The following is a 13,031-nucleotide window of genomic DNA, read 5'->3' on the forward strand; positions in this document are numbered from 1 at the left end:
AGGAAAATCCTCCTGGTCCCATTTTCATTGTTTTTCCAGTATCTTCTGCATATTTGATCCCTTTCAAACAATGACTACTGAAATCAGTTTTTCACACAGTTGTGAGACTCAATTCAGTTATTCGTTATTTATCCTTATGTCCAATATTCAAACATCTGTTATGTGGAAATAGTGAAAATATTTAAGGCAGTGCACTCCACCCCCCCCCCCTTTTTTTTAATTATTAAAACTTGCCGTTTCTGCAAAGGTTATATAAACTTACTGCCCACAAAGTTTGCCGTTTTTTGTTAGTTTGTTCGGTCCAGCACAGCAGAACCGAACAGTAATCACCTTGTTGCTTTTATAAAACCTAAAGTGCTGCAGATCTTAATTACCAATTTATATAATTTGTCTAGAATGTATTGACCACAAAATGTATTTAGTGTCCATGGTGTCAAAGCTCTGAACAGCTCAATGGAACATATAATAATAAACGGTGTGTAATCTGCAGCCCTAGCACCAAACTTAAAATAATAATAAAATAATGAACCACCAACCTACAAGCATCTGTCTTATTGTTTTCTCAGCATAATAAGATGGGATCGAATAGATCATAAAATACAAATCGCACACTTCATCGTTGCTGTTGTAAACATTTTCTATTATTGAGCTTAAGTTATTATTTTGCTTTTAACTAACTGAAGTGACCTTAAGCTGGGAGCCTGAAGGAAGTAAAGAGACACCATTCAAGATTCAACCTTGACTGGTCAGGCTAGAAGCCTTGGATTAAACAGTCAAGACTGTTGACTCTAAGGCTAGAAAAAGATGGGAAAAAAAAAGATAAAATCTTAATATTCCCACCACACAGCATGATACATGATGGCACAAATTCATTTTCACTTGCAGAACTATTCTCAAATGAGGGCACACAAATTACACTCAATATGATCATTTGTTATTTTTACAATTTGCATGTATAACAAATAAACATTTAAAAAAAGATTAGAATGATGTACAGTATTCTGCTGTGCACACCACTACATCCATCGTTTCTGTCCAATGGGAGCTCCTGAAGCAGGACTGCTCATTGGTTGCTGCAGCACATGGGGAGTGGTCAGGAATAGAGAGGAGAACAGGGAGGGATTCTCATGAGTCCAGAGAGGAGCAGGATGAGGAGGAGGAGGAGGAGGAGAAGGAATGCTCAGCCTTGCGTGTGTGAATGTGTTCTGGATGAAGGTAGAGAGGATGAAGCAGAAGCTCTGAGCTCAGTTGCTGTAGATCTGTCCCTCGGGAGGCTGCGGCAGCTTCATGTTCTCTTTGCACATCATGAGTCGTCGCAGCTCCTGCAGGACCACACGGATGCTGTACGAATTCTGCCACTTGGCCAGTGAGGATACAGCTCGCATGTCAACCTGAATCAAGCACAGACAGGAAGATGTCGCATTAAACAGTGCAATAATAATAATAAAGACAGAGAGAGGATTTGCTTTATTTTGGATGTTTTCTAAATAGTCCTTCAGAATTGACCTATACGTCTGTTCAATTTGAAAAAAAAAGGGTACACAGCAAAGCTGGAAAACACTCATGGTCAAAGGTCACGAACAAGCACAGCAGAGTACATTCACAACATAACAGGAGTAAATTATCATCAATTGATTAGAATTCCTTTTTGATTACTTAATCAAACCATTAATAACGAATCCAGAAAATATAAATGGAAAACATGGAATTTGGGGGGAAAAATTAGAATGATTTCATAAGGCGTTCTATAAGTGACATCTTTGTGCTAGAAACAAGTCTCTGACATCAGTAATAAGGAGTACAGTAAGAAAAAGTTAATATTAGTTGTCCTCTATAGTTGCTGCAGTGATATGCGATCAGATGTGTCACATCATATCTATTAATATATGCGACCTTGGATCAAAACCAGTCATAAGGGGCAATATTTTGAAAGTAAGATTTATACATAATGTGAAAGCTGAATAAATAAGCTTTCCATTGATGTATGGTGTGTTATGATAGGACAATATTTGGTCGAGATACGGATATTGGAATATCTGGAATCTGATAGGGCAAAAAAAATCGAAATATTGAGAAAATGGCCTTTAAAGTTGTCCAAATGAAGTCCTTAGCATATTTATGGTATGAAATTTACAAAATATCTTCCTGGAACATGATCTTTACTTAATTTCCTAATGATTTTTGAAATAAAAGAAAAATGGATAATTTTGACCCATACAATGTACTGTTGGCTATTACTGCAAATATACCTGTGCTACTTAAGACTTGTTTTGTGGTCAAGAGTCACATTTTGTGCATTTGCCTGCATCTAGTACCAGAACCATAAATCAAATTACCTCACTTTAAAAGAAAGATTTTTTTTCCCAGCATATATAAATGGCCTGGCTACTCAGTTCAACAAATTGTGACAAGGTTGCAAATTGGAAAGTGAATGTTCAATACATTATTTATAGAATTTACTGTATTCACAACTGTCTTGTTTGGTTCGACTGAATCGAACTCAAGTTCGTTTCCCCCCTTGGTGCGGATCTTTTGGGCAGGTGTGAATACAGCAATCGCACTCCAAACCAAACAACCGTACCGAGACCCAGCTGAAGAGGTGGTCTCAGTCCGCTTCCAAACGAACTCTGGTATGGTTGAATGGGTGAAACAATGAATGGATGACCGTAAGCACATGTGTTGCGTTTACAGTTTCTGGTTCACTTGCAAAAAGGGCAGTGTGAAAGCGAACCGCACCAAAAAAAAAAAAAAAAAAAAAAAAAAATCAACATTGTATTTGGTCCGGACCAAAGCAAGTGAACTAGCAGACTTTCCTGGTGTGAATACACCCTAAAAACTGTCAACTGTTACTTTCAGGGCTGCGTTTCGCAGAAGTACTGTAAGCTGCCTGCAGAGCTTTAGCTCAAACCTTAATCAAACACACTTGCCTGTAATAAAGACCTTGATCAGATTGGTTAGTTGAGTTTTACTAGGGTTGGAGCTAACCAGTGGCCCTACAGACCAGGGTTGAACTGCCTGGGCCAGAGGTCTGCATTCCTGCGGGATACGCAGGACCTGACGCAGCTAAACGTCCAGACAAGTTTTAATCGCTGAATGCGGGTGGGAAGATTTCCACAGGAAGAGGGTAGATTTCTCAATGTATGTAACAGCACAGAGAAAACACTCTCCTTTTGCCTGTTGTCTCAAATGCAACAAGATGAGATCAGAAGACTTGAGTGAACAAAATAGGCAATGGCACCAGAGTGAGATGTGAGGGGGAAGAAACACTCACACTTAGCAGGAACGCGTTTAAAACCTTGTATTGTACTTGTGTAAATGTGTTGTGTATATTTGCATTACTGCAGTATGAAATGTAATCTGAAACAAGTACAATGTTAAAATGTAATTTGATATAAGACTGGCCCCTGCAAAATAACCTTTATCTGTTCTACTGCATTCCTAGTTGAGTGAAGTAAATGGTGGTATATTCTTCCAACTCAACAGGAAAATGAAACTGGCACAACATTTTATAAAGTATCTCTGGCATCACTTAGTTGTGAAAAGATGGGAAAAAATCTCACAAGAAAAACAAAACTCTTCATTCCTACTAAACTGAAATATTTGGGTTGTCTTTAAGTTTCAGGTTGTGAACATTTCAGGCAGGTTCAGTTCATTAGCAATTCAGGATTCCTTCCATCAAAGTGTAGACATAGACAGTATGATAAACAAAGGAATTCTGACGGTCCTAATGAGACGTAACATGCATATGATAAAAGCAGCAGATAAGGAAGAACTTGAATATTCAGCACTCAGTTGAACTTACCACACCATTTGAGTTATGCACTCCATTCAAGTTGATCTTTGTCACAAAACGAACAAAAGGAGGCGTTTCTGGATATCTTGGTCCACATTCTACTCTTAGGCTGTACATCCTGTTCTCGTAGATGGTCTTCATGAAAAACAACAACAAAACATTATAAAGTACAATTCGACAATTCAACACAACTGACCTGTTCAAAACAAGAATGATAACAACTACAACAGCATCCACACAAATGCATGATATTGTTCCTTTGCTTCAGTTTTGTCATTTGACGCTTTAAACGCTTCTTTAAAGCAGGATGGATTGACTGTCAATGTTTTTATTGTACATCAGCTGGGAAAAAATTGTTCTGATAGTGATTCCAACAATATTGGAATCTGCTATTCTTTTAGAATAAATGTTGAACAATGTAGATGCCAGGTTTGGCCCTGTAACATTCACCGATCATAACAACATCTGTTAAACATTATGCCCTGATTAGTCTACATAAATATACAACTGCCAAGGAATTTGAACCCCCTTCAGATTAAGTGCATTAATTCCACCAGAATTATAATGCCCCTCCAATAAAAACATGTTCTAGAGTGATTCATGCACACTAGAAGGAAACACATATTTGGGCTTTAATGGGTGGTTGAAATGTAGATTTCTACACAATTCTTCAAAGAACTCGAGCTTTTTCTTCAATTGATAAGTGCTGGATGCTACTTCTCTGCTGATGCATCGTAAGGAATTTAATGATTCCAGTCCCATAACGAATCTATGAACAATTTATATTATTAGTTAAATTAAACAAAAAAAGGTTCTCTCTATGTAGTCCACACCCCATCCACACTTATATATATATATATATATATAAATAATACAATACAGGGTGAAAACAAATACTCTATGATTATGTAATCTGTATGCATTTCTCTTGCGTCACTGAACTGCGGAGACTAACTTCATCTTTGCAGTGGACACCGACTCAGAAACCACTAGTTTATTAATAAATAATTTAAATGTCTCCTTGCTATTTTTTCCAACAACTCATTACGTTTGCTGGTGCTTTGTGGCAAGCTTTATGTGCGCTTGAGTGTGGAACAGGCTATATTTTAAAACCTCATTATGGTTTAGTTGCCTACACCCCAGTAAATATTTAATTAATTAAATTAATATAAACATGTGATCAGTCTTGTTGACTAGAAAAACTTTAGTCGGGGGCAGAAGTGAAGCATTTTTACTCAGCTGTAAAAGTACTTTTCAATGTCTGTATTATTTATGACATATATTGCAGTAAAAAGTACAACATTATGTTTTGATATGCTTGTGAAGTAAAAGTTTTCCAAAGAAAAACACATACTTTTTGAATTTACTTGAATAAAGTAAATATACTTCACTACTGTCCACCTCTGGTCAGGGGCAGCCCTAATATAACAAAATACATAATTGAATATAATAATATAATTAACTAACTTTCAACAGTTCCACATGTATAAATATGATTTAACAGGCAAAGATGCTTGCTTGTCTGTTTATAGTTTAATGTCATGCCAGCTACCATGGCTATATTCATGGGAAGAAAAAATATATAGATACAGGGTTTAAAAGAGGTTTTTAAAATGTGTCTGATTCTAAAACCCATTCGTTACTTCATGAAATATTGAGAAAAAAAAAATCACTTCATTAAAATCCTTTTCACAAAAGTCTTTTCCTTACTGTAATGTAAAGAGTAAAGTTCATCAGTCAGAACATGGAGTCACACTTTATTTTAAGGTCCAATTCTCGCCATTAACAAATCATTAATTACGACTTTTGCCTCGATCTTGTAATTTGTGGCTTATTAATAGTTAGAGCGGTAGTTGTTAAGGTTAGGTATTAGGTAGGATTAGGGACGTAGAATATGTGCTTAATAAGCACTAATAATAAGCCAATATGTTAATAACAGGCAAGATAATAAGCAACTAGTTAATACTGAAAATTGGTCCCTATCCCAAAGTGTTACCAAATATGGTTCAGTGTTATATGCAAAGATCTGAGCCAATCACAGCAGCAAGTATACAAATTAAAGGCTTAAGGAGGCACACACTTTTAAGCAGTTTTCAAACAGAGAAATGGCTAATTATTTCTAAATGATGACTTCTCTTGATGTAAAAAACATAGCAAACATTAAAAGTGGATTGCATGGAACATTATAAAATAAAGGCAATCCACCCCTTTAATATCTGTGTCTTCTTTGTTCTCTGTTCCTCTGCCCGGTTTAGTTTGTTTCTTCTTAGTTACTGATCTTGTCATTAGTTTCTTTGTTAGGGTATTCGTTTCAGGGCATCTCATTAATTTACCCATTATGTTTACTCCCCGTTTTGTTCTGTTCTCTGCCGGTTATTTACTTTACAATTGTGTGCACTGCGCTTGCTCCTGCAATTGATCGGTAAGCACCACCCCCCTCAGTTACTGTTGCTCCCTCGGAAAACCAACGGAGCTGCTCACTCTTTTACAGCCGTCAGTGTGAAAACCTTGTCCTACAATGTTTTTGAACCATTTTGGACACCGAAGGGCCACTATTCAACTGCGAATTAAATATTCCATGGAGGGATATTTACATTTAGTCATTTAGCATACGCTTTTTTCCAAAGTGACTTACAAATGAGGACAATAGAAGCAATCAAAACCAACATAAGAGCAACAGCATGCAAGTGCTATGACAAGTCTTGCTTAGTACATGTAGCAAGTTTTTTTTTTTTTTTTTTAGAATACAAGATGGAATAGAAAAAAAGAAAGTTAGTTTTTCAAGAAAAGCTAGCAGTTAGAGAATAACAGTGATTTATAAAATATTTAGAATTAAAAACAATGGGTAACTCGAAGCGAGGGTTTACAGACCACAATACAAGTGGGAGGAGTCTCATTACGGTCGGTCATCACGATCGTGGATGACAACATGCAGGATCAACGCTGTTCATGTATCACAGGGTACGATTAAATTAATGTACGTTTAACCAGTGTAATATGGAGAGGCACTGAAATGTAGACCTTTATGTGTTTTTGACCTACACTGTACAAGGTGTGAGAACAGTCCGCTATTTAGGTTTGTACGTTAACAAGGACGCACTAACTTTAACGTTAGTTTTAGCCAAAGAAACCTTGCTGCAACGCAAGATGACATTAACTTTCTGCTTGAACAGATGAAAATTCTAACTTAATGAGAGTATGACAACAAGAAAATTAACATTTTTGTCTTCATTGGGATTGGGTTTGAATGCTTGATTTTGCTCCGTTTTGTTTGTGTTTAGGAAATGTAATAAAATAAATTCTATTGCCTATCCTCTAAAGTACACCAGGCATATCGTTTTTGCATTTTTGTAGCATAAACACCATCAAACCGATGCGTGCTTGGCGCTGAAACCTCAAGATGTCCGACTTCCTCTCCCTGTGCATCTAATACTCAACTGCCATTGGCTCATTTGCGTTCACGGGGAGGGGCTTACCAATACGTTGATTCTCCTGTGTTTATTCCTTGTGGCTGTTCTGGATTATACTTCATCGTTGTGATCTTAATATAGCACTACATGATACAAATTCATGTGATATGGATTTTATAAAATAGTTCAGTAAACATTTGTAATCGTGCTCATTTTTGTGAAAACCTGCACTCTTACATTTTGAATCTTGAATACTGGGGGCATTCTAACATGCTGGATCACACAGAGCACTCTGCACTCTGAAGACATTAGGTTTTGCAAAGTAAGTGACATTCTCGATAATGTGCATTAAAACAACAATTATGATATTATCTGGGATAATACATATAGCACATGCAAAACGTAGTAATGTGCCTTTCCCCCCCAGTAATACTGTTACTGGCATTTGGTTCGTTACAGAAACATGTAGAGTGTTTCTAACAGAATAAACATTTTTTGAGTAGGAACATCTGGAAAGAAAAAAAATATAGTTTTACTCATGCACAAGAAGATGTACATATTAACATATTAATGCACGATATTGGATTTTTGCCGATAGCCGATATGCCGATATTTTTTTTTTACTATTTTTGGCCGATAGCCGATATATTCCATTTTGTTTGGAAACAACACCAAGTCTCTCCTGTGAGCAAATTATTTTTTAACAAGAACTTACGTACGTGTTGGTACCCTTGGTAAATATGATCAAAGGAGGCTGTGAAAAATGTGCATTGTTAATCCTTTTGATCTTTTATTGAAAAAAATAAAATAAACTAAAAAAAACTAAAATCTAAGCTTTCATTGGAGAATAAGAATTTAAAATGGGGGGAAATATCATTATGAAATGTTTTTTCTCAAATACACGGACACGTCAATTACTGGTACCCCTAGAAATTCTTATGAGTAAAATATATCTGAAATATATTCCCATTCATATTCACAATTTTGAGCACACCAGTGTGATTATGAACGTGAAATTATCCAGTCATGGCTTCCTGTTTCACAGAAATACAAATAGGAGGGAAAACAAAGGACAAATTCCCTTAATGATTCATCACAATGAGAAAAACTAAAGAATATATTTCTGATGTGCAGCAGAAGATAATTGAGCTTCAAAAATTCACTTAAATTGGCTTTAAGACAAGAGCTAGAGCAGTGAAAATTCCCATTTCCACCATCAGGGCAATAATTAAGAATTTCCAATCAACATAAAATGTTATGAATCTGTCTGGAAGAGGATGTGTGTCTATATCATCCTAATGCACGGTGAGAAGGAGAGTTTGAGTGCCTAAAGACTCTCCAAGGACCACAGCTGGAGAACTGCAGAAAAAGGTTGAGTTTCAGGGCCAGAAAAGCTAAAAAAAAAAAACATCACCTACATCACCACATGTTGTTTGTGAGGGCTTCAAAAAAAAAAAAAACAAGAACAGAAAATGCTTTCACCAAAAAAAAAAAAAAAACTCCAGCATAGTCAGTTGTCAGACACAACTGGAACTTCAAATAGGACTGGCTTCTATGGTCAGATGTAACTAAACATTTTGCTTTTTAGCAGCAAACACTCAAGATGGGTTTGGTGAACACAGAGATAAAAAGTACCCCATGTGCACAATGATATATACTGCTGTATTTTTGATGTTGTGAGCCTATATTTCTTCTGGAGGTCTTAGACATCTTGTTTAGACACATGGCATCATGGATTCTATCAAATGCCAACAGATAAAAAAATCAATATGTGACTGTTTGAAATCTTATAATGGGCCATGTTTGGATCTTCAAACCGGACAACAATTTAAACACAAACCTTAAAAACAACACAAAAATGGGTCACTGAGCACAAAACCAAGCTTCTGCTGGCCATTCCAGTCCTCTGACCTGAACCCTGTAGAAAATGAGTGAGGTGAACTGAAGAGAAGAAGCACCATCATGGAGCTGTGAATCTGAAGGATCTGGAGAGATTCTGGATGAAGGAATGGTCTCTGATCTCTTGTCAGGTGTTCTCTAACCTCATCAGGCATTATAGGAGAAAATTTAGAGCTGTTACACTGGCAAATGGAGGTGGCAAAAAGTATTGAATAAACGGTTATCGTTAATTGTGTCCAATGTGTATTAGAGAAAAACATATTTCATAATGATATTTCCCCCCATTTTAAATTCTTATTCTCCAATGAAAGGTTAGATTTGTGAATTTTTTAAATAATCGTTCAAAAGGATTAACAATGCAGATTTATTTCCACAGCCTTCTTTGATCATATTTACCAAGGGTACCAACAATTCTGACCACGTGCGTATTTGTTAGAATTAAATAAACAATTAATTTTATAATTCTTTTACAATGACAGTTCATTGAAGCTTTGAAAATAACTATAAATAAACTGTCAATCGCTGAATTGTTTTCCCCAGAAAGATGCAATAGTAAACTTCACATTTTATTTTAAGATTTAACATTTGTAGAAAAATTCGTAAAAAAATTAAAGGGCTCATAATTTGTTTAAAAAAAATATAACATTACACAATGAATAATCAGTATATATAAAATTAAGTGTCATGTTTGTGATTTTGTCATTCATGTAAGCTATAGCTTCTGACCTTTACATCAAAACATACTCATGATTTTATGACATCAATTACTGCTTTATTTAATCAGAAAGTCTAAATGTTATTTGTGTATTTTACTTTCATTTTATTAAAAGTAGGCCAACAGCGCCCCTCAGGGAATTAAAACTGGTTGCTTAACGGGCATTAGGACCCGGGGGAGGCTGCCGCTGCATGTGCTATTACGGTTTAAAAGCAGGATCCAAAGCAGTGAATCTAATCACCATTCAGGCAAAACTTTTTTTTTTTTTGCTTCAAAAATGAGTCACACTGCTGACTTGATCTAATTGCTAGCACACCCTGAACATGTGAGTTTACCTATTCCTCTTATCGGCAAGACATATCGGCATAATTGTTCATATTGAGTCGATACCGATATTTATATTTAAGGCCATTATCGGCCAATTCCGATATCGGTCTGATAATATTGTGCATCCCTAATATTAATTCAATAGAGCCAAGTAGGCCAGTAGAACTGACCCTAGGGGGTCCGATGATCATTCCTCTCCAGCGTGTGAGGGTCATGTCCTCATCATCCTCTAAACCCCAGCTCACCGTCCCATCTCCAACACCCTTCTGACCCTCCTCAAGCTCCTCTAGCAGCCGGAAGTTACGGGGGACTTTCACGCCTGTGAAAACAAAGGCACAATAACGAACATTTGCTGCTGAAATAATGTTCAAAACAGACACCACAGAGCGGGGAAACAGTTCTCTAGCAGGAGAAAGCCAGAGAATGACAACTGTGAATCATGTGACACTGAAGACTGGAGTAATACATTTTATTTTAAAGTATATTAAAATAGGAAACCAATATTAGAAATTGCAATAAGATTTCACAATATTACTATTTTTTTCTGTATATCTCAAACCTTTGAGTGGCAGTGTACATTTAAAAAAATCTCTACGTTTAATGCAAAAAAGGCAGAACAATAAATTAAATTATAACTATATTAACAGAACATCATGTCAAATGCTGATACAGTTATTATTTTTAGTGCAAATGGGCCTTTGTTGCTTAAAATGGATTGCAAACTACTAAATGCTACTATTGTGGCGTATGTGTTTTTGATGCTCAAATGAATTTCTATGCTGAAAAAGGTTTATAGTGAACTATGGGAAATAGTGGGGACGAGGCGGTACTTGAATGCTCAGATTTGATCAGCAGTGCTTGACCTGAAATATTTGACAACCTCAGTCAATCACAATACTCAATCAGTGACTTCTTCAGCAGCAAAATATGAGCCCCAAAAGAGTGCAACAACGCCGGCACACTTTTTCAGTGGCCCAGATTCTGGAGGAATTTTTTACCCATTCATTTTTCCCATAGGGACTTTAGGAGTTATAAGCCATTAGCCATGCAAACCAGCTACGAGGTGTCCCACAACTTTGATTTCAAGCAATAGGCCTAAATAATAAAACTGGACAAAAAGACAAAAGGTACAAGACTTGCAAATGACAATCAAATTAAAAACAATGTCTATTTATAAAACTATTGATTTAAAGATGGTGACTGTATAGAAACAATGTTACATTTATTGCAAAATATGCACATACTTAAATAGTGTGTCAACATGAGGAGACCGAATCTATCATGGCATTAGCTTCATATATATTTTGGTGTAATTTATGTGTATCGATTAAAAGACTGAATCAATAAGAGATTGGCGGAGATTTCTTTGCAGACTCACATTGTTTTTCGCAGGAAACTTCACTGTTAAACAGTCATTTAAAAATGCAGACTAATGGCTTCAACATAAACATATAGTATCAATTAACAACCTCGTAACTCACAGTTGGTATGTTTTAAAGGTTTATTAATTATCATTGAAAATCACATCCACTATGAAGAAAATTAACAGCATTTTTACTACCAAAAGCTGCACTCAATAACACAAGAGAAAATTATCAGCTCCCAAAAAGTTTTTTAAAAATATATACATTTCAACAGAAGTGGGCTTTAGTGTATTTTTAAAAAGTATATTTCAAGGTGTATATTATGTGCTACAGACCACTGAGTTCAGGAACGGATAGGAATAAATGATAAAATAGTAAGACTAAATATACTTTACATGTTCAACAAGAGGTCCGCAAAGGAACTGACATTATTAATGTTAGTAAGTGTGTTTAAATGGAAGACATTATGAAATGTTAGGGTTTTCAACATCACCGAAGTCAATGGTCGTGTCTTAAATTAGCGAGCTTCCTTCCTATACGGCATTTTGGCAAACATGTTATAAACCCAACGATCTGCCAACAAAGAAAGCATGTTTAAAACACTAACAAAGTTCAACTGACACGGAAAACGCCTGTGGGGCATAAAACTAGTCTAGGTAGGCAGCCACTAGGTTTTGAGACACAGCCCGTGTATTGCGTCGTTTCTCTATCATGACGCTGCAGTTGAATAAGCTACATGGCTAACCAACTGAATACTCAGATTATAGTAAAACCACGTTGCACTTTAATCCATACACATTAGGAACGATGTATATGGATCTTAAACTATTTAAGACAGACTCCAATATAAGCACCATCGACTTTAAACGCGTTAAATGTCACTGATTTGACAGGCTAATGCTGTGCAAACACACCCACATGAATACTGGGACCCCAAACACAGCAACACGAGCGAATACTTCAATGAAAGTATATTTCTTCCGCGTTTTAACATTTCATAAAACTCGTTTTGGATACGAAAGAAAGAAACGATCTAATACAAAAGCAGTTTTTCATAAATTTACCTGATCCGGCGGCGGCCGCCATCTTGTTGCTCAGCAGCGGGGACGCGCCAAATGTGCACAATCGCCTCATGAATTATGCATGAGATAAATAATCAGTGAACCTAGACACTGCGTTTATAGCGGTAGTAAAGTTTGTAAATGTACTTAAGTAAATGTTATCATAAATTAATTGCTGATGTCTGTGCACTTTTGTTTTTCATGTTCATATTATTTTTATTTAGGCTATTTATTATTTGAGAGTCAAGAGTAAAAATAAATAAACAAATAAATAAAACAATTAAAGCACCCAATATGCCGAGTAAGAGAAGAGGTTGGTATAAATATAATTATTCCATTTTATAAGATTTTACACTTTTTTTTTTTTTAAACGCAGAAGGCTAAAAAACAAACAAGCAAATAAATAAATAAATGTTGGCGCCAATAGCCTTAGTGCACCGAACTATAGACAACTGTGTTCAC

At 36.0% G+C, this 13,031-nt stretch overlaps 1 protein-coding gene across 1 annotated transcript; it reads right to left on the reverse strand.

Annotated features, from left to right (window-relative positions):
• Positions 1-218: 218 nt before the first annotated feature.
• On the reverse strand, positions 219-12,699 carry LOC306856796 (ubiquitin-conjugating enzyme E2 variant 1-like). Its single transcript, XM_079396271.1, has 4 exons — positions 12,573-12,699; positions 10,315-10,463; positions 3,803-3,928; positions 219-1,391 (listed from the first exon to the last, which is right to left on the reverse strand). Exons 1-4 carry the CDS (start codon positions 12,640-12,642, stop codon positions 1,245-1,247), a joined length of 492 nt encoding a protein of 163 aa, XP_079252397.1. The 5' UTR covers positions 12,643-12,699; the 3' UTR covers positions 219-1,244.
• Positions 12,700-13,031: the final 332 nt, after the last annotated feature.

This window comes from Barbus barbus (genome assembly GCF_936440315.1).
Source record: "Barbus barbus genome assembly, chromosome: 37".
NCBI lineage: Eukaryota > Metazoa > Chordata > Actinopteri > Cypriniformes > Cyprinidae > Barbus > Barbus barbus.

What these genes read in the sequence shown, in the direction of transcription:
- LOC306856796 (XM_079396271.1), bottom strand. Translation starts at nt 12,642, where the DNA reads ATGAGGCGATTGTGCACATTTGGCGCGTCCCCGCTGCTGAGCAACAAG. An exon ending in TGATCATCGGACCCCCTAGG is followed by an intron (nt 3,929 to 10,314) that starts GTCAGTTCTACT and finishes TTTTTCATGAAG; the next exon opens with ACCATCTACGAGAACAGGAT. An exon ending in TGCATAACTCAAATGGTGTG is followed by an intron (nt 1,392 to 3,802) that starts GTAAGTTCAACT and finishes TGCTTGATTCAG; the next exon opens with GTTGACATGCGAGCTGTATC.